Raw genomic sequence first — 23,178 nt, 5'->3', positions numbered from 1 at the left:
TTTCTCTTTTCTTTTCCCCTTCCTGTAGAGACACGATGGCCAGTTCACCATCATCCAGCTGGTGGGGTTGCTGCGCGGCATTGCGGCCGGTATGACCTACCTGTCTGACCTGGGCTACATCCACAGAGACCTGGCCGCCCGCAACATCTTGGTCAACAGCAACCTGGTGTGTAAGGTGTCCGACTTTGGCCTGTCCCGAGTACTGGAGGATGACCCTGATGCAGCATACACAACCAGTGTGAGTTTTCACATTGAGGCAAGCATTAATACACATTCAGACACACACATTTCTTGAATGAATCCTAATTCACTGTTTGTACATACTGATTTGTTTTACATGACATATAAAAGCAATGCACTGTAATTCCTATGTAAGCCATGTATTTATGACTATAGAAATGACTTCCGGAGCAAAGAAGGAAATCATGGGAAGTAGTATAGAGTATGAAACGTAGTGCGGTATAAAGTAGGGGCGTTAACACCAAACACGCCAGACACAAATTGAGCGGCAACCCTTCATTGACAATCAATGTAAATGCCGCGATGATACGCGATTTAGGCAGCAGTGGCGCGAATGGAGCGCTTAGTGTAGTGCGAATGAATCTTCCTTCGCTTCCATTGCCCCATCGCGTGTGCCGCTTGAAGTTAAAAAGTTTTAACTTTCAAGCGACATCACGAGACGCAGCCAATAAGCGTTGAGGTTGTGGTAGCGTCATCAAAGTTCTCCGTGAAACATCCAGGGGATCATCAAAGCCACTATTGTTGCAGTCCTTGGGGGAAACCAGACTATTCCTATGGATATAATATAATGGATGTAACTATGAACTATGGATGGCGTGCCTTTAGGCATCTAGTCTGCTGGATATGCAGAAGAAGGAGAAGAAGAAGAAAGCCGTGAGTGCAGAATGAAGGTCTGATCTACCGGAGAGTGGGCTGCAGCCTGTACAGCTTCGGAGGTTAAATCACTGACGGCCTGATGTCACTGCAACATAACGGCTCTTTTAAGAGCCACACTCTTCATCTGAGAGCTCATTTCTGTTCTTTTAAAAGCATTCAGATCCCTTTTAGCACTAGCCTAACTTTCCATTTAGCACAACAGCAGTGTAGGCTGAGCCATGGGTTAGCTTCAGTTAGTTGGCTGCCTCGGCTGCTACCTGCGATGGAAGCAATGAAGTGATGATCAAAAATGTGAGCAAGCGACGCGATACTCCTACTGTGATACTATTTAATCACCTCCATTGCTTTTGGTGTGAATGCAGGGTAAGAGTGCCAAAATCCACAGAGTGGTGGATGCGTCACAAAACACAGGACTTTCCCTGCTGTTCATGTCTTGGAAGAACTAAACCAAATCACCACCTTTTTATGCCTCAGTGCTGGTGACAGCTGTGGTCGGAGGGTTTACGTTTTCGGGTTCTTCATCTGTACGTTTCAGTCTATTTTCCTCAATTTTGGCACAAATGTCATCTTTGACACAAGCATCAACTGATTAGATTTTAGAGGTCAAAGGTCAAGGATACTGTGACCTCACAAACCCATTTTTGTCCAAAACTCAAGAATTCCAACACTAATTATGTCACACAAATGTCTAGAGTAAAATTATAAAGTGATGACATTTCATATTCAAAAGGTCAAATGTCAACTTCACTGGGGCATCATAATGTTTCTGTCCATTATTCAACACCTTACATTAGGAACAGAAGTAGAGACATTTGGTCAGATACTGAATTTGTGGCTTTGATTGAATAGATACAATGCTTCTTTGAAGCATCCATATTTCACCAAAAATAAACTTGTTTTAAATGCCTTCAAAGTCCTCACTTAATATATTATGAATGTCTGGACATTTGGATGTAAACTAGACCATGACTGGTTGGAGGAGGCAAAAAACCACAATGTGGTAATTCTAGTTTCTAATCTTAACCAAGTCGTTTTTGTGCCTAAACTTAACTTTGAGGTTCATGTACTGGTTACTTTATAGCCTAAAATGGAATGTCATATTTCGTAAGATATTAAACGAATTGTTGTTCATAGATTTTCGTAAGATATCATATGAACCCATTTATGAGAGAATGGTTAGTGTCAGGGAGCGGCTATCACATGTACTTGGAGAGAAATATGCACTACACAATTTAAACTACTCCACATAACAATAAGAAATCACAATGAGCTCCATACAGCGAGGAAACCTTTTACAGAGTTTTAAGGCACGCTCAAGTGATTTAGATTTTTTTAGAAATTATTCATTTTTAAAAAAAATTTAAATGAAGCAGCAGATGCTAATATTCTGACTTCAAGCCCCTTGTATGTGTGAAAGCTCCAAAATCCTGGATCCTACATTTCTCATAATACAACCAATAGAACACAAATAATGCACAGATCTGACTTTTCTCTTTACATATTGGTTTGGATACTTAAACATAATACCCGCCTGATATTGTGCTTTCTTTTCACTTTTCACCATTTTATACATGCAGTTCAGTTAGAGTAACTAGTAGGGTTGGAAGGGTTCACAAAATCCACTGTTCGGTTCATATCACGGTTTTCAGTTTGGTGTGGTTGTAAAAATACCATGTATCAGATCAATTTTTTAAATCAGATATTCTTAAGGACATGTCATGCAATCATGCAAAAACTGGAATAATGAGGCAGTTTGTTTAGGGATTAATGTAACCTGTAATCTTAAATGAAAGTGAAGTGAGATTTTGAAGCAGTAGGAGACACATTGCTGCATTTACGCGTTTATATATTTAGTTGGCAAAAAGGTAAACAATTGTTTGCCTTCTAGGTAAGAATATAAACACTTTTATATTATCAAATCTTAGAAAAAATGAAGAAAATAGGTTTTCTTTCACTAAAATACGCACAAACAGCAATCACTGAACTAACTGAAATAGGCTAATTCAGGGTTATTCAGTTCATTTGGAATTTGGGCCGGTTGACGGAAATGATCCAAAATGAGGGGCTGTAAAAATATGAGCATCACATTAATGAATATTGTACATAATCCAATATAGTACATATATTGTCTTTATTTTATCAATGTAAATAGTAGTCATAGGCCTCAAAGTGCAACAAGCTTGTCAAAAACAATCCTTGTTAAATGAACAAACCTGTAAACCAAAGGTTTTCACTCAATTATTGGACTTAAGTAAAGTTCGAGGCTCTTCTCCTTTACTTCAGTATTTTATTTACATGCTCCTTTATTCTTCTGCTCCACTACAAATCAGTGGAAATATTCTACTTTTTACTGCACTACATTTATCTGATTACCTCAGTTGCTAGTTACTTTAACAGGCTGACAAATACATATGAAACATTAGTTTATTAATAAAAAAATGGACTGACACAAATGAACGTAACATAAATGCAGAGTAGCATGATTTTTCTGAAAATGCCTGATCAACTTATACCCTTTACACACCGATATTGCTGCAGAGTAAATTCAGGCTTCTCAGAGACAGAAACAAAAACTTCTCTGTCCATTCTCTGGTGAACTGAATTTAACCAGACTGAAACGATTGAGAACAACAACGGAGCAGAGCTTAGCGAGCTGTTGCCAAGGGGATTCAGAAACCCACGAAGAAGAGCATAGCGGGAGCTTGCATGGAGCAAGTCTCCCAGCGCGCCAGGATTAGACGCGCTGAGACGTAGCGCTGAGATGAAAGGACAGCGGTCATGAAGGCTTACGCTACGTTGCACCTCATAAACCGAATGGTACACACGTGTACCGAACCGTGTCAAGCTACCGAACGGGACAGTTTTTTTTTCAAAACCGTTCCACCCCTAGTAACTAGTTATGATTGGTATTCTCGGCCTGTGAAGACATTTGTTTAATGCCTTCTGCGGCTTTGATTATCCAACGTTTCAATGAAATAACCAATAAAGGTTGATGACATTCTTATTAATGATATGATTCAGTCCTCATTTTCTCACAGACTTTGTTTAACATATGACATAATTTTAATATGAGATCACACTAAAGCCCTGCATAGATCATCTGGGCCAAGTGTGAGTGCATCCTTAAACATGTTATTGTTTATTTCGAAAGCAACATTAATTAATTTAATTTTTGAGTCTCTTAATCCTGCTTGGTAAAACTCCATAAACACAAATGTGTCATCCCTGTTTAAAAAATTGTTTTGATAGATTTGATTTTAATACAATCTCTGGAACATGTAAATAATGAGAAAGGTTTGTCTACCATACATCATAGACTTATGTCTAGTACATCATCTTAAGATTTGGTGTATTTTGTTATTTTATTTCCATGCTATTTTTTTTGTTCATCTCCTTAAGGTTTATTTGTAGTCTGTCATTTGTCTTTCTTGGCGACGTGGTATCTAGGATGTACAAACAAAATAACTTCTTCAAAACCCACAGAAGACATTAATCAACTGAGTAGTGCTCCTGATGATAAGTACTTTGCCCTTTATGTTTGAATTCCGTTCAAACTTTAAAGCTGCACAAGGCATACTGGCAGCCTTTAGCAGCAAGTGTTTCAAATTGGGAACTTCAGACCCAACAAATCCTTTAAGATCATGCCAAAGTGCAATGCCAAAAAAAAACAGGACTCCAATCTGGGCAGAATGTCTTTGCAGCCATTACATTACATTAATCAAATATATCCTCACATTTTATAAATCTTGCAAAGAAAGTAGCATCGAGACAAACACAAAAGTTGGAGACAAATACAACTGTACGAAAGCAATACAAATACATTAAATTCCATGAAAACGAGAGCAAAGTAAAATCATCTTTGTAAGTGCTCCAGTAGAGAGCAATCCAATATTAAACCTGCACGGATTAAGTCTTAACAAAAAAAAAAAGAAGCTCCTTCCAGAGTCTGATGCTATCAGGTCACAGATGGAAATCAGCCATTAACACATTTGTCTGTTAAAATCTGTTAAAGCACTGCAGTCAAATTAGAGAAAGCAAGGTGATTATGTGCAGCATCACTCAGAGACATTCTGAAGGGGAAAATGATACTATACCATCATTACAGCACATCTCCGACTAATGGTTGATTATGGCTGAAGATTAATGTGCATGTTACTGCCTGAGTAAAGTGAATGAAGCTGCCAGTTCTGTTGAATCTGGCAGCAAAGTCACTTTGAAGAACCTGTACGTATTGAGATCATGAGTTAAGGTTGTAGAAGTCCAGTCATGCTGCTGGTTTTAAGGTTCAGCAGAACTTTGAGGGTCTCTAATGGGCTACGTTTTGAGAGTAACCTTCAAATGGTTCAACTAACCCACAGGTAGGGCTTTTTTGTTTCAGTAGTGATGTATCCATTCTTCAAACTAATTAAGTGTCAGTTTTAAATCAAAAGTAGAGGAAGTAGTCCGAATACCTGCTGACATTTGCAAGTCTATTCTTGTCTCGGCCTGCAGAACATGCGCGCGCACACACACACACACACACACACACACTGTCATTTAACTTTATACGTTCATGTACATTTGAAGAGCTCTTTTTCAAAACGAGATAAAAGCCAAATTTAAAAAAAAATGAGTTTGTCATGCCACTTTGCTGCATACAAAACCTTTTCACTGCTTCATCAGTGTTTCATGCCAAATCGCTATATTTCCTTGTTTAAAATGGTCCGCAAGTTGCAGTTCCTTTCCAAACCACAACCAGCGCCAAACCTATTTTTAGCCTAAATGCGAAACGTCCTCTCGACCAATCAGAATTCAGTGAGCGGTCTAGGCGATCCAACATGGCGGCGCTCTGAAGCGGGAGAGTTTTTTGTTTCGTCCGTCCGTTCAACATGTTCAGACTGAGCCATAAACCATTTTGACAAGATACATTGAATATTTACCAAATGTGTGGGTCTAGGTAAAAAAATTTAATTTTCCTGAAAACTATTAAAATGGATTTATAGCGTTTTGGAAAAGAGCTCCTCATTTACTCCATGGTAAAAAAGTACTGTACCTAAATATGAACTTTAGGACAGTAACACTACTTTATTAATCTCACTTTTATGCTACTTTCTACTTCTGTCAAAACACTTCAGAGGGTAATGCTATACCTGTACTTGTATTACTCCACTGAATTTATTTTACGATTCTACACACAAATATAACGTCAGCTTATATTATGATGCATTATTATGATCACTCAACTACTCAGCAGTATATAAGCAGCCCAGTCACCTCAAAAGTTGTCCAGAAGTCATGTAATGTAGTATAACAAGCCCCAAACTGTTTAGGGAGGAGGTCGAATGCACACTAGACTTTCACCAGGAGACCGTGGCTTGTGTCCCACTTGGGTCCTATATGAAAGTTAAACTAAATTACTTTTTCTAAAACTGCGACAGCAAATGCGTCAAAATGTGTCAGTATATGAGGAGTAGGGAAGGAGAACGGGTTGCAGCGGATCAGGAACATTGACTTTCAATAAACAGTATCTGTGTCAGAAACGTACAGTTTATTCTGTTAACTTGGTTGATTTACAGCAGTTAAAATGAGCATTTTCACAACGTTTAAATGGAAAATACACATTAAGGCAATAGGAATGAGGACTTTCGAATGAATGGGGACTTTCTACATGACTACTTTTGCTTACTTACTACATTCTACTGATAATATGTTTGTACCTCTTGTATTGGATATCTTTAGTGGCATTTACATGTGAAACTAATGATAGCCAAATTAAGCTTCATGAAGTTATATAAAGCATTTCCTTTATGTTCTGTGGCCACTAGATGACTCTCTGAGCAACAAAGGGTTCAAAGTATATTGACACTCTTTTTTTAAATGCTCAGTCCTTTTTTCCTGTAATTTTTAAGGCAGACTTTACTCAAATGGGAGAAAATAGCTGTCTGGGACTATTTATCTCAATAATCTTGTGAGTATTTACATGTATGTTGGAATAAGTGAAAATAAACTACAGTGTGTAATGAAGGAACTTGTTACCAAAGGCAACAGTGACTCACTGATGTGTTTTTTAAGTATCTGGACAACAATGATGCTCAATGGCACAGAGAAATACAAAATATCAGGCTTTGAATACAAAGACTACGATTAAGTTGTATACATTTTTTGTTTTTATTGTTTTGTGGGATTTTTGACAATAACAATAACAATATAGAATATAGCTTGAGTAACCCTTTAAGCTGTGATCATTAGTTTGATTCTATGACCTCAATAAGTCTGATACACCTTGGTTGAACCTTTTTACACTCCTGACAGGGTGGGAAAATTCCAATTCGCTGGACGGCCCCAGAGGCCATCGCCTACAGGAAGTTCTCCTCCTCTAGTGATGTATGGAGCTATGGAGTGGTCATGTGGGAGGTGATGTCCTATGGAGAGCGACCATACTGGAACCTCAGCAATAGAGATGTGAGCACTATTTGTTTACCAGCTAACCTTTAATGTATTCTAATAGCAGACTGTAGTCTTATCTCTATTCTGCTGTATATGTGCAGGTGATCAAATCTGTGGAAGAGGGCTACAGGCTGCCTGCTCCTATGGGCTGCCCTGGTCCTCTACACACTCTCATGCTGGACTGCTGGCAAAAGGATCGCAGCGAGAGGCCACGCTTTTGCCAGATAGTCACCGTTCTTGACAAGCTAATCCGCAACCCGGAGAACCTGAAGTCTATGGACACGCTCTGCAGGTGGGTGGGCCACTGAAAAGATCCATGTTTGCAGTGAAGCAACATGGGTGCATTGTGTCACATGCCGAGGAGTCTTTTGATTTAATTTGGCCAGACTGTTCGGCAACATTTAATCAAATATTGGTTCATGTGATTAGCGGATTAAGCTGCAAATCAAAGCAAGACATCATCTGTGAGGGGCTAAGAAAATGATCTCCTGGACAATATATGGTGACAGGCTGTTAGGCTACTAAGTAACTGTCCTGGTGTGGGAGGCAGAGTAAATTCAGTCTTATCCCGCAGCTATCAAACATCAGTGCTGTGGGATAAAGTTGCAGCCTAAAGTTTCCCTCAAAGTTCTCTGGCAAATGAAGCCCGCGGTCGCGTCCGTTTTCCAATAAGCTCATTTCTGATGGACACGCTGTGTGTTAAGTAAAAGCCTGGCTGTGATATTGACATTGATCCACAGTGAATCAAGGAGCAGGTTTGAGAGGATACCCGGGCAGAAGCTGGACCTGTGTAAATTGCTCAGTACAGATCCCAGGTCCTACAGAGTCAGTGGCCCATGCCACTGTGCATCTATGTGTGTGTGTGTGTGTGTGTGTGTGTGGAGGGCTGTTAAGGAATTCTCTCTGTATTAATCTAACCAAAGCAGCCATCCTGCGATCACAGCTGCCAGCTCTTCCCTATCATTTTAACTGCTATTGATTTTCTGCCTTGGTTACTAGCACATTTCAAAGCCCCCAGTTCCCCCGGTTTCTTTGCCTCTTGCTCACTTTTTGCCTCTTTCCTCATTTTCAGACTCACTCCAATTAATCTTTTTGTCTTCTCATTCATTTTCCTCTTTCTCTCTGTCTATGGCCATCCTGCTCTCTCTCTTTTGGCCGCAGTTTAAACAATCCTCCGCTGATGGAGAGAGCTATCCCCGACTTCAGTAGCTGTAACTCAGTAAACGAGTGGCTGGACACCATAAAGATGGGCCGCTACAAGGACCACTTTGCAGCAGGAGGGTACCAAACTCTGGGACACGTCATAAACATGAACCAGGGGTAAGTACTGACCATGATTCTGAGGTGATGGTGAGCTGTAATCACTACACTACACGGCTTAAACGGTTTGACTATTATTAAAGTTGGCGCCGCTGAACATTATAAACTCCTCTGAGTAAATCTCTGAAAATATGTTTGACGCGTGTTGTGTTTTCACACCGCTCATTTTCACAGTCCCATCCAAAGAGCTTCTTCCATTGAGCTCAGTCCCAAGTACAATAAACCCTCCTACAGAGTGTTTACATCTGAGCCCAGGGTCAGCATCTTAGCCAGTGTCTATTTAAATCAGCCTACCCAAGTTTGTCCTTTGCCCATTACTTTGATCCTCTTGCAGCAAATCCTGAGGTGTGTCTCAAATAAAAAGGTGATATCCAAATATCAAATACTGTCAAATAATATGATCATTTGTGCTTGCCAGTGGCGTGTGATCAATTAAGGGTGCTGGGACGCCGCCCTTCCTGCAGTTCCGCTTGTGAAATACAGATTTTTCATTTTTTTTATATAAATAACATAAATCATACATTATTACAGAAAGGTGTAATAACTAATGAGTCTGTGTCAACTAGGGTCTACTTTCCACCGCTCGAGTGTGCAAAATGTTCCTTTCCTGGTGGCCCCTGATTGGTTGATACAGGGGCAGAAATATTTACCCCCCACCCAGAAATGTTGTCAAATTGGGTGATTTTTTGCCTCAATTTTAGGATGATTTGTGCTGTAATGAAAATATTAGCTTGGGTGAGTTAATAAAATTTTGTCCAGATTGGTCAAAATGCAGATATCTTTCTTAAGATTTCAATATTCATGTTCTTTTCTGTATAATTATGAAGTTTTTGAACCAATCTGGCAACACTGCAGTAGCTAGAAGGCTACTTGACCAGACTCGGTCAGGTTCTGGTCACAGTCAGAGCAGCAGTAACAACAGCAAATACTGCTACAGGCTGAGACATAAGAACAGAAAGGTTTTAGTAAGATCCTACAATTTGTACACAATTAATGAATCTTTAAATGTAAGGTTATTGTGTGGCGGGGGTCCAGAGGGACATCCATACCGCGAGACCACCACCTTTGCCAAGAAACAGAGCTTCAGAGAGCCAGGTGGACAAGTGTGAGAACTGTGCAGATTCTGCACTGCAGAAAAAAAACACATCATCCACAGTGTGATAGTAACATCCAAAACAGAAGAACCACTCTCCGTGGCTTCTATGACATGAGAAATACTTTCCAAATACTGATGTTTAAAAACACAAAAAAGCCCAAAAATTCAGCACCTACCATACGGTCATTGCCCCACCTAATGGAAAAGTCACGCTCTATTTTTTTTAATCAATGTCAAGCTGTCAGTGCAGTTCAACAGTTCCTGCAGTTATGTATTTCACATAAAAATGGCAATCAGATAAGGGTTGTATCTTGAAAGCTTTTATTGTGAAATACAGCAGAGGTGTCCAGTGGCCTGATGATTAGGACACAAACCATGTGATGGTAAAATCCATGGTTAGGCTGTCCTCATTCACTGTTTGTACATATACCTAGGAAAAGTAATGCACTGTAATTTGTATATAATCCACGTATTTATCACTGCAGAAATAACATCCAGAGCAAAGAAGGAAATCAGAGGAGGGTCGGGGTGGTGGGCGTGGACTTGTACTGTTCATGTGACGTACACACGGTTCTATTAAACCTAATTGAGGTCAACTTGGTCTGATGTTCCACGCATGTGCATTTCCCCAAGTATTCCAGATGGTTGCAGTGAGTGCCGTAGTCTTTATATTCCTATTTTAAGTCTTTTGAACTTTAGAAAGTTTTGCCTTTACCGTCCTCGTACTACTTTTTCTTTTCTTCTTTTTCTTCTTTTCCGTCTTTGTCTCCTCCTTATTCTTCTGCTTGGCAAACCAGCTAGAAGTGCATAACGTTGCCTATGCCACCTGGACTGGAGATATGTGCAATAGGTGCCCTTGCGATGCATACAGTCTACACAGTCACGTTTTTTGGGCTGCACATGGACGGTCTGCCGTCTACCCTCATTGACAAGGGCAGATGATGGGCCAATCGCATAATGGTAGTTTCAGTGCCTAAACTTAACCTTCACCTTTTGTTGCCTAAACATAGCTGTCTTGGTACCCATTTCAGTTGTTTGTTAGTTGTCCTTCCCTTTTCTCTCTCACGTCACTTCATGTCTATATGTACACTGTAAACTGATTGAATCTGTAATAAAAGGGTTTTTTTGACAACTTGATGGCAAACTTCCAGAAGTTATGCAGCAACATTATTTTATCATTCATTTTTACCCGCTCTGAGCAAAGGGCTTGTACTCTCAGCCGTACACGAAACCCTGGAGACTATCTGAAAATTAACACCACGTTTGACCACTACAACTCAGAGTGTTTTTGGTTTGTGTGTGTGTGTGTGTGTGTGTGTGTGTGTGTGTGTGTGTGTGTGTGTGTGTGTGTGTGTGTGTGTGTGTGTGTGTATGTGTGTGTATGTGTGTGTGTGTTGTGCAGGGACATCCAGAGGCTCGGGGTGACACTGATGGGCCACCAGAAGAAGATCATGACCAGCGTCCAGCTCATGAGGGTGCAGGTCCTCAACAAGAGTGTGCCATCTGTGCACGTATAACTCCAACGCTGAGGTTTCTCTCTGCTGGAATCTAGAAACCTAGGGTTCTATAAGGTCTAGAGGGACTCTGTGGAATTTAAGATGAACTGATAAACGGGAGAAGTTGTGCAGGAAGACTATTTCATTAAGAAGAACAAAATGTGAAAGGTTTTATCTATGGAACAAGTAAACATGACTTCTTTGGGACACGTCTGACCTTTCTTTTTTTTTTCCTGTCCAATTGTATTTTCTGATTTTAAATGTGTTGTTTATTAATGGAAAGACTGCCTTAATTACCACAAATTATTTTAATTTCATCGTCTACAAAGAGAAGATAATTTATCGATCATGAATTTATCAGAGAAATGTCATTAAGTGAACCTGGCAGTTTATCATACAATAGAAAGAATACATGGAGTGATGTAGAGGGTGGGGATGAGATATGTTTTTGATGACAGGCTGAGGCTCAGAATGCACCTCGAGCTATAAAAAGTGGAGAACAGTGAAGTAGTGCTCACCTGAGTTGCTAGATCGTCTACACTAGTGGTGCAACGGATCATCACTGATCCATGATCCCTTTGGATCAGTGTCTTCGATTTGGCACACACATGATCCGCGGATTGAAAGAAAAAAAGTTGTGTGCATGTTCAGTCCACACACTTGTTAAGAGCAGCGTGGTCATGGCGAGCGTAGGAACGGAGGAGCTTGAACGCCCCGCGTCATTTAAATCCCCTGTATGGGAGCTTTTTGGCTTCCCTGTCAAGTATACCAGTGAGTAGTCACAATAAAGCCATATGACAGTGGAAACACATCAAGCATTGCTACACATTTGAAGCAACATCACCTGGTGTTTCACTGACCGAGGGAAAACAAAGGCTGCTCAGCCGCTTATCACGAGGGCTTTAAACACCTGCTGAAAGTGCTTAAACCATGTTATGACATCCCGTTGTTCACCCACTTCAGCAAAAAAGTTGTGGATGGAGGATCAGTAAGGTGGTTTCCTACTTCCACTTCCATTTGTATTGTCTTTTTTTTTTTACTGATCCGAGAAACGATCTGAACCGTGAGTTTTTTGATCCGTTGCACCCCTAGTCTCCACAGCGGAGAAGACCTATTTCACCCGAGGCTATTAATATCAACAACAGGCACATTTTTCCGTAGTCTAGCCTTGTTGAATGACCCCACGAGAGCCCTAGAGCCCTCTCATCAGTTTGAAGCTGTGTGGCACACAACTACTGTACTTGGAAGGGGTGTATGATTCAGTTACAGTGCACTTTATTCTACAATCTCTCTGTGTTGTAGAGGCTTTGCAGTTGTGTCACAAATCTCCTCTCAGCCACAACTGGAATTGCGATGTTGGTCTGTTGAAGAATTAGCTGTTTGAAAATATTCCATAAATAATGACAAACTATACAGTATAAAACCCAAGAAGAAAAATATATATCTATCATGTAACAGTATAATAAGTTGCTCACTCTGGAGATTTATTTCCAAACTTTCTTCACTGTGACAGTAAACTGAAGAGAAGATATATTTAAATCATATGCAATATTTGTTGAAATATGCATACAAAATAATATTGGCCATTTCAGATGCTATGATAAATACTGCATCTTAGTTGCATTTTAGTATATTTGGGGATTTCTTGTTATACCTCTTTTTCAAATTGAATCCAAATGCACTGCTATTTAAAATGCATTTAAATAAGGTTTAGCAAATGTATTTTAAATGCACTTCAAGTATTGAAAACCTATTTCAGTTTTAAGTGGGGAAGTTTATTCATGCTTTTTTTCCTTTCAGATACAGACATACATTTTCACGAAGTATAAAGGCTTTTTTGAAATCCATTTGGAAGATACCATATATTGACAATGTATTATAAATATATGATGGCCACAATTAACATCACTTGACATGAGCTTTCTTTGTTTGTTAGCCAAGTAGCAGGACAGAAACTTCATTAAAGCAAAGCAGCTGGTTTTAATTCTAACTGACTATTACAGTAGATGCTAACTCTAGCATCTACATTATCCAGTGTGTAAGCTAGGAGTAAAATGGAAGAGTGCTAACTAGCTTAGCACATATTGATTTGTTATCTAACTGCTGGTATAATATTGAATATATATATATATATATATATATATATATATATAATCAGTCAGACGTGTTTGTGAATTAATTATCGGTAGAAGAAGGAAGCACAAAAGATGTGTCTTCTGAGTTCTGTTTCAATGCTAAGAGTGATTGTTGAAGGCCTACAACTTGGCTGCCAGTGTCCCATTATGCACCTAATGTTGGCTTAATCAGTTGTTCAACAGTTGTTTAAGGCATAGTTGAATGAGATTTGTAATTATAGTCAGTGTTACCAACAGTACAATAGAGAATGGTCGGCATGCTGCCAGTTTGGAGAAGCAAATGCGTTCCAACATGGTAGCTAAGCAGTGTACTGCTGTGGATGTGGATGCCATCTAAAAAACACAATATCTGTTGGAGTCTGAGCTATATTTCGAACGTTTTCACCCTTTTACCATACTGTCAGGCAGCGTTTTCCTTTGGCATTTCTTCTCAACCATAGAACATCATTGTCCTATGACGTTAAGTGTCCTGCATAAGTTCTTCTTCTGTATGTATATATTTGATCGTCCTTGTTGGACCTTATGTTGGTAATCCTACACAAAGAAGCCATGCACTTATTGTTGTGCAGTGTCTGTGTTTCACTGTGATTCTTTGCCATGGGTACAAATTATCATGCATTCAGTTGGTGATGAGGAAGAATTTGAGCAAAAATACGGTGTGGTGTGCTATCAGCAGGGTTGAAGCAGCGCTCAATATGTTTGTGATGTTTCCGCACTTTTTGCCCACTTAATCTGTCAAGGAAGGATTTTATAGTGTTTCAGTCAAAAGAAAACTTCCGGCTCTGTGAGACAGTGGTAGAGTGGAGGCGGCATATCGAACTTGACATTCTGCGTGCAAGGTTCGTCTCCCACGTGATATGCATTATCCAAAGAAAGCCCAGGTATGTTCAGTGCGCTTCGTAGTACACCACTCTGGGAACACAGCTGAGCTAACGTCAATCAATGTTTGTTAACACCTCCAATAAATACATTTTGCAAGGCTAAATATGACTGCTAGCTGTGTACATATCTAATGTTAGCAAAAGAAAATATAAATAAATTAAAATGATGCACCAATTACTGTTTTCCATCCACATGATGTTCAATATGCTTTCAAATGAGGCCATGCCCACTTCGGAGGCAGAAGTATATATCATTGTCTTCCATTGGCGCTGCCTGAAATACGGTATCTCTTGTATAGAGAATCTTTGGTTTTTTCCATAAACAGCTGAAATCTGACCTCAACAGCGTGTCTGCTTGCTTTAATACAGTGCAATACAGAAGTTATATGGTTGAGAAAACCTAGAGCCAAAGGAAAGAGCTGTCTGATGGCAAGGTAAAGCAGTGCAAATATTCTTAATATAGCATACACTTCTTTTTTAGATAACGAAAATAAGTTTAGCTGTTGCCCCCGTCCACAGATTTACATTGCTTTGCTTCTCTGTCTGTACTCCTGCCTGCTTCTCCAAACTGGGGGCTGATTAATCATCATCTACTGTAGGTAACACACTGACTGTGGGTACTTCATACAAACACACTTTAAAATATCTGAACTGTTTTTTTTCTTTGAAACGTCCCTTAAATGTTCATCTTCAAAATTCATTATATATAAATATACTGTAAATTTGACTTATTAGGGTGGATGGTCCACTATACCCAAGTAGTCGTTTGAACAGTCATATTTTGCTGGGAGGGCTAAAAGCCCTCTTATTTTCTTCGTGTTTATGGACAAAATGGTAGAGAAACTCTAATAATTGAGTGGATATTTTGGAATCAACATCAGCACTACTACTATTCAGTGCAATAATTCTACCCCAGAGTACATATCTGAACACATTTATTGCGTGAATGCTGGGGACATAGTACACATAAGCTACACAGACTGTAAAATAAAGTGATACTTCTGATTTGCCTCAATGTTGATGAGAAGTTGAAGGACATGTAGGTAGAATGTTTATATCTAAACGCTTTTAAAAGTACATAATCAGCCCTAATTTATACCCCCTGTGCCATCAAGAGAATGTATTTTTCTTGTGCACTTGGTAGGCTTTCTTCTAGAGGATTGATGTCAGTTTTTATTAGAGAAGAACCTGATGATATTTCTTGAAAATGTATTATAGTGGCATTTCACTACTGGTTTTAAAATAATTTTTTTTCTCTTTAGGATGCTTTTGAAGACACTGGACTTTAACTGAACCCCATATTTTATAAAGTTAAGATATGTTTTTGCCAGATGTATTGATTTATAATGTATACAGCAAGTTCAGTCACTGGAAGGAAGAAAAAAAAAAAGAAAGCAACCAGACTTATTCACGCCATTATTTATTCATGCTCATTTGTTTTTCAAATAATACAACTCTGAGAGGTTTAATTACAGTTGATGAATCATTCTTGTTGCTAATGATGAACCATAAATGTGCAAACTGTCCATAAATACACAATAAAGGAACGTTTGTCTGTGTGTGACTGCAACAGTGATTTTCCGACTATTTCTAATACAACAGAGCGCTTATTTAATTTCACTTGCTCATGGGTCTTAATGTTTGCACACTCCAAACCTCATGGGAGCTGTAGTTGTTGAATTCAGTTGGTTTACAGCTGCACTAACTAATAGTTGTCAATTAGATTAAGTACATTTAATGTGAAAGGCTTTGTTCATTGTTACAAATAATTGTGAGAATTATCATCCAACTCAGAAGTTCCTTACAGCTGGATGGAGTCATTTAGTGTTTCATTTAGCTCACTGTCTGGTCCACAAAACACATTTTCAGCATCACTGCATGCAGCTGATTTCAGAAAAAGTGACAGAAAGGCTCATAAAGCAAACAAAGCAGGGCATTTTTCCAAAAGAAGAGTGAATATCTGTGGAGGTGGACAGAAACATGACTCCAGATGAATGCTAATGTTGCTCTCTATCTCCTGGATAAACAAGAGAAGAATTGCTTGCTAACAACTTTGCAAGGTGACAATATGTGACAAGTTGTTATTTTGTGAGCTTACTGTTTGTCTCTTAGCTGTGTTCCAGATCACATAGTTTTTATTTTTACTTTTAGTATGTACAGCAGCTGTCCTTACAAAGCACATACTGTTACAAGCAATGTGCAGACAACTGAGACATTCTACTGCATAGAATTAAACTTTGTCTGTCTTGCTCATATAAGCTTTGCAAAGGATTGTGGGTCAGAATAGCCAGATGAAGATGGCAGATGGAGTAGGACCTCCTGGTATTTTTGACATACATATATTTAGTCACAATACCCAGACTGTATGTCCATGGATGAACAGTATAAATAAAACTGGATACAACACTGTTCATTCCTATAAAAGTGGTACAGGAGGCCAAAAGAGTTACTACCGTGCTAAAAATTCATAGATGATCATATTTACAGACATTTCTTTCGCTATGTAAGCCTGTTGAAAAAGTATTTTTGGCCCAATGGCATCACATGACTTCAGACAAAAGTTTTAAATCCACCATTTAGCCATTATGTCAAATTGGCTTCAAAGCCAGGCGTACTTCCTGGGGGCATGAGTGTGTCACATGCAAACCATCACCACATTGACTTCCTGGTTGATCCAATAAGAAAGTGCTTAAAAACTGCAGTTTTCCGATAGCGCACTAGGAGTAGTTTGCACAATAGAGCAGTTAACTCATGTTAATCAGGCCTTTTTCACAGCATAATTAAACCTATTTAAGGCCTGGTATGAAAAACCATTCTAGTCTGTACGTTTAGTTCATATCTCCATGACCACACGTAGGGGGGTGAATTATTTTGTACCAAGCTAGTTTTTATTTTATTGAGGTTAAAGTTTATGAATAATTAGGGGCATGGCCTCTTGAGTGACAGCGGGCCCCTGGCCCTCAATTTGTCTCAGAGGCTAGTTGTCAAGATTTGCATGCTAATTCCGTCATCTCGAGCTGGACTGCGGTCATTTGTGTAGTGGTGTTACTTTAAGTAACAAGATGGTTTGCTCTTTGATCAACTGTACTACCAGATGGTTTAGGAACACACCGTGTTAACATTAGCTTTGTTATGCTAATTAAATAGCAGCACTTGCACCATGACTTGCTATACAGCCTACTATTGATGGCACATTCACTAGATGCTAATCTGGAGCACAGGAAGGATTTGGGCCGTGTTTTACAGTCTATGGGCATGGTACTATGTTGAATATCGGTTTAAATCATATATCATGAATGCTGGCTGCCTGCACTTTACTCCTAGAGCTGGTGTGTTTTCCACTAGACTGACACAGGAGTGCCTGCACTTGACTCGCCGAGCAGGTATGATCTTTGCTAGAAACACAGAGCGCCGTGTCAGTCTCTACCCTCTAAAAAATCATGTTCCTCTTACACAATTTTAAAAAATGATTCCCATTCCCTCCTGGTCCAGAAAAAAATCACAACATTGACTCCCACTCACGTTTATCTAGCAGCTTGTTTTGTTAGATTAGCTCCTGGTGGTGGAGCTAACGTTGCTAATTCTGTAAACGTCATCCAGACAGACATATCCCCTCCCCCCAACGTCAAATCAATTCCCCTTTTTGGTAAGAGGAAATGAGGCAGACTAATAGTCTGACAAGATGGCGACTCCCGGAGGCGAGTATGATTGGATCAAGTTGAGAGGACAGATCCCGAGGGAGAGGCTACGTCCATTTTTTATATAGTCTATGGTCAGCCTGTGAATGTTCTCATTTGTCCAGGTCATTGTTATCCCCAAATAAATTTAAGTCAAAAGCAACTGGACTTGGTTATTTGTCTAGGAAGACATTTCCCCCTTTCATCCAAGAGGCTTCATCAGTTAATTTACGCATCTGACCAGACTGGGACTGGTCCAAATGTCTGTTGTGGAGATACAGTTATTTAATCTCTAGTGAGTGCGTGCACAAGGCCGATGATGTCACTGGAACCCTTAGTGCTCCAAGTACCAATGACAGTCGTTGGAGTGACAGTCCTTGGCGGGAAGTTGGTTTCGACTTCATTAGAGCTCTACTGGGTTATAGCGACAGTCATTGGAGTCACTAGAGGCCCTTTGGGAACAGTTGTTCTTTGAGGTTATATTGTTGAATCTCCTGGGAAGGGAAGAAAGGGCAACATTGTAAATTGGAGATAAGTGGTGTCTTAGACCTCCTCCTCTGTGTAGGGATGGTTTCTCTACTTTTAAATAGATGGCTTCTTTTACGCCTCCTCAAACCATCTGTCCTCTCTGTCCAGGATGTGGACATTGTTGTCATCAAATGAGTGGGCTTTCTCCTTGAGATGTAAGTGGACAGCAGAGTCCAGGCTTGAGGAGTTAGCTCTCCTGTGTTGTGCCATGCGTTTATGCAGTGGTTGTTTTGATTCTCCAATATAGAGATCTTTGCATTCCTCATTGCATTGGACAGCATAAACCAGATTGGTTAGCCTCATATGGGATGACTATGTTGTTTTTCTTGTTTTGTTTTTCTTTCGCAGCCACTTTGGTTTTCTATCTGGAAGCAGCTGCCATCTTCACAAAGGTCCAGCTGGGGTAACCACAAGTTGTGAGGGCGCCTCTCAGGTGCTTGCGTTCATCCACTTCTGTGTGAGTGGGTTTTCTATAAAATGTGGAGGCTCCTCTCATTCTCCATATGGACGTCACAATCTAAGAAAGGTAAACTCTTTTCCTTGACTTCTTCTCTGGTGAACTTGATGTTACTTTCAACTGAGTTTATATGTGCGGTAAAAGTTTGCACCTCCTTGGATTTGATTTTAACCCATGTGTCTTCCACATATCTGCAACAATGGCTCAGTGTTATTCCTTTGAAGGAGTTCAAAGCCTTGTCATCTACCTCTTCCATTTATATATTTGCGACAATAGCGGTTACTGGTGAACCCATGGCACAGCCATGTCTTTGTCTGTAAAATTTTCCATTAAACTGGAAATATGCGGTGTTCAGGCATAATCCAGAAGTTAGCAAACGTGGTCTGGTTTGAGATTTGTTCAGTTGTGTAAGGAGTTGTCCTGTGTAAGCTGCTCTCTTACTGTGGCCAGAGCCTCCATGGTTGGAATAAAGGTGAAAAGGGAGGTCACGTCGTAGGATACCATGGTTTCATCTGGATCTATTTTTAAATCTCAGACTTTGTTCACAAAGTCTATGGAGTTTTGGATGTGGTGTGGGCTGTTGCCCACCAGTGGTGCCGGGATATTGGTTATGTGCTTGGCAATGTTGTAAATGACCGAGTTTACCACTGGTAGGGTCTCGTTTCAGAGTTTCGGAAGTTTTAGAGTCACTGAGTAGTGCAGAGATCGTTGCCTGGTAATCAGTTGTATTGAGAACAACTGTGCATCTAACCAAACTCAGATCTGGCAAAGAACAAAGGCAAACAGACAGTATTAAGTACAGAGGAGTAAGAGCAGCAGGAAGTTCCTGTAGAGTCCATGACAGAGGGTCAAAGTTCAAGTAGTAATGTTTTAAATAATTAGGATCTCTCAATTGTCTACATACTGGATGCAACAGTACAGGGAAGCTGCAGTACATATTACTAGCAAAAAGAGATGTAAAAAAAAAAAAAAGGCAAGCAGGTATCAACAGGGTCCAAGCCCTTGGGCAGCTTAGGCTCAGTGACCTGCAGAGGTGATGCAATTCTGACCTGCAGGTCCATGAGCACGACGCAAGTCGCAGCTTGAGCACAGCATGAATAGTAGTTTGAAAAAGAAATTGCTGGTATAAGAAAAAGCACGTTTTGCAGTTGTTCACATAATGCATGCATTACTCAGTTTTGCATAACAGCCTCAGCTTAAAACCGATTGACATCACATTTGCACGGACCCTCAGTGGCGCACGGGAAATGACTTTTCCAAGTTTTGTGTTCATTGAAGAAATGATTAAATAGTAACGCACCATTTCCTGTTTTGACTAAAATGTGCAGGAAGTCTTTCCTCTATAACTTCTGCATTGTTATAATTATGAAAACTATTTTGATAGCTTTAGATTGTCCTCGAGGCAGCGGCTGCGGGTTCGACTCCGACCTGCTGCCCTTTGCTGCTCCCCCCTCTCTCACCCCATTTCCTGTCTGTCCTATCCAATAAAGGCCAGAAAAACTAATTCAAAACTAATATTAAAAAAAAAATAGTAAGTTAGTGACAACAAAACGGACTTTAATAATCTGGCCACACAATGTCAGCTGATTTTGGTAAATGTGTCCCATATCTATCCAAAAAGTGAACAGTGGGGCACCATGACAATAATTAAAAATTGTCCTAAATACGTGTTTAGGGTAGGTGTCTCATCAAACATGTGAAGTTTGGAAAAGATCTGAACACCTGCAGTTTCAGCAGTGTCTTTTGTCATGGCGTTCCATCGAAATTGGCTATGCCGCCACGGCTGTGCCATTGCACATCGTCCCATGTTCAAAGTTAAGCATCCTTCACGTCTTAAGGCTCTCATGACCACTTTTGAGGAAGATGTGATGAACCAGTCAGGCCGAGGACATCAAAGTATAAAACATGTACGTTCCTGTCACCAGCAAGGGGAGCTATGACTATACGTAAATATTGTCACATAGATGTGTTCAGGCCGAGAGTCCAATCATGCCTGAGAAGTTTGTGACAGATTGGACAATGTATGGTCATGTTAAAGACCACTTCCTGGTTAATAGCGTGGGGGCGAAATTTGAGGCCCCGCCACGGCCAGGCTGATTGTTGAAGACAAGTATGCGTATCCTATATTTAGTGTCGACCATGTCTTGAAGGTGTACAGACCAACTTTGAACTAATTGCATTGAAATCTCTAGGACGAGTTTGTTAAGGACAGAGCAAGGTTTTTGAAAAAAACTTCCAAAAATGACACGTTTAAATCAAAATGTCGGACTTCCTGTTGTGTTTAGGGCATACCTCCAAGAGGATATTTTGTGTTTCTTTTCACATGCCTACCAATTTTCATACATGTAGGTGAAAGCGCATTGAGGGGCTCGACTTTGGCAATATTCAAGGGGTGCCATCAAGCTAATTTGCCACGCCCAAGACTGAAATATCAAATTGTTCACCACTTCTGATCAGTGTGCAAAGTTTAACAAAATGTTATACATGTTTAGGTCCTCTGAAATGCTATTTAAGAGGAGGAAAAATAATAATAATAATAATAATAATAATTAAAGCTGCAAACAACGGGCCCTCGCACCCGGTGCATGTCAGGGGAGTGGTGTGCTTTAGATATTGAGAATTTAATTTAAATCTGAATCATTATGTAGCACATTACCCTTTGAAGAAAGAAGAATAGTAACTAGGTTCATTGGCCAGGGATATCAGAAGCTTTAAGATCGACTACGGAGCCCAGGGTTGATCAAATGATAGCACAAGAAAGACACAAACACAGTGTATTCTTTAAGAACAACTATGCTTACATTTATTACAGTATGGGGAAGACAACACAATTGCAACTCTTTCCCAGGTAAGTATATATAAAAAATAAAATAAAATAAAGTTTGCAGCTGCTTTTATTCTAAATTTCAGTTCATTCAGCACCATATAGGTGGAAAATCAGTCCTACCTCATTTGTGTGTGGCTGGTGTGTATGTGTAACTTTGTAAAAGGATTCAGGTTCCACTGCGTCGTATCTCTAAGTATCCTCCGGGGTTCGGCTCGGGATCAAACTTTGACTGGCTCCAACATCCAGGTGGTCAAAATCTCAATACGGTCCAACGACGATAACCTGACCTACGATAAGCCATTCATTTTAATTATTCAGCTCTCAGTAAATCATAAATCATGTTAAATCTAAACAAACTATTTCAATAGAGAATAACTAGGTTTACTAAATTACTGTTGTACATCACGATTCTCAGTAATAAACAGCATTCAAATAATCATATGTTATTGAAATAACTTCTGAAAATCAACAGTATCAAAATATTATGTGCTTTCAAAATATTTTGTGCTCTTTATATAGTAATAAGCACAAAAACAACATCAGCCACTAAGAAAGAAAAATATCTAATGTACACAGTTGGTAAATTGTGGCTAAATGTGCTTAAAGTTCACAGATAAAGTTCTAAACACACACATGCAGCTCAGTGTGCACAAAAAAACAACACAATAGAAAATGAACGTCTTTAAAATGTCAGATTAATGCTTCAGCATTATCTGTTGAGTCTGCCCTAATGGTAGTTAGCACCAGGAGCTAGTGCTCCGACGTTTCACTATTAGCATAAGCGATTTAGCATTTCAAACCGGTTGCTCACCGATGCGTTTTTCCTCCCAAGCGGCTCCTCCAACTGTGCTCACACAGGTCCAGGTCGTCCGGGGGATTTCTCCAAAAGTTTTCTCTGAGTTTTATCCACAATTTATTTTATTGTTTCCCAGTCCCAAAGTGTGTGTATCATAACTCGTGTTCAATGCGACTACTCTCTCTCGCTCTCTCTCTCCCTTTGTCTCCTAGCAGCTTCAGAGGAAGTGAACCTGGTCCGATAAGGTCAATGGGCGGGAGCTTCTCTTCGATTGGATGAAGAAAAATCTCCAACACAGCTCTTTCAAATTAAAACTCTAAATAGCTTATTTTATTGCAGTTTTTTAAGCGAACATCTGTTTTTCAATCATAAGCAAAACATTATATTTCATGAGTTGATTTTTTTACTGTGAAATTTCAGTGTTTTTAATTAAAACATCTTCAGTGCTTTAATTAAAACACTGAAGATGTGTTTTAATTGAACACATCTTCAAAATGGCGGACTTCCTGTTGTGTTAAGGGAATACCTCCAAGAGGATATTTTGTGTGTCTCTGCATTCCTTACATGCCTACCAATTTTCATACATGTAGGTGAAAGCGTATTGAGGGGCTGGGCTTTGGCAATATTCAAGGGGGCGCTATC

At 39.7% G+C, this 23,178-nt stretch overlaps 1 protein-coding gene across 1 annotated transcript in view; it reads left to right on the top strand.

Moving 5' to 3' along the window:
* Window positions 1–11,689, top strand: part of epha8 (eph receptor A8) — a 156,538-nt gene extending 144,849 nt beyond the window's left edge. Inside the window, exons 16-20 of the mRNA XM_083939932.1 lie at window positions 29–238; window positions 7,189–7,338; window positions 7,425–7,615; window positions 8,485–8,643; window positions 11,142–11,689. Of these exons, the coding sequence (XP_083796058.1) occupies window positions 29–238; window positions 7,189–7,338; window positions 7,425–7,615; window positions 8,485–8,643; window positions 11,142–11,256 (825 nt within the window). The 3' untranslated portion in view covers window positions 11,257–11,689. The remainder of the gene's footprint in view (window positions 1–28; window positions 239–7,188; window positions 7,339–7,424; window positions 7,616–8,484; window positions 8,644–11,141) is intronic.
* The last annotated feature ends 11,489 nt before the right edge of the window (window positions 11,690–23,178 follow it).

This window comes from Echiichthys vipera (assembly GCF_963691815.1).
Source record: "Echiichthys vipera genome assembly, chromosome: X".
Taxonomy (NCBI): Eukaryota; Metazoa; Chordata; class Actinopteri; order Perciformes; family Trachinidae; genus Echiichthys; species Echiichthys vipera.
Note: the sequence above shows the minus strand (reverse complement) of the source record. Positions and strands in the feature narration are given on the sequence as shown.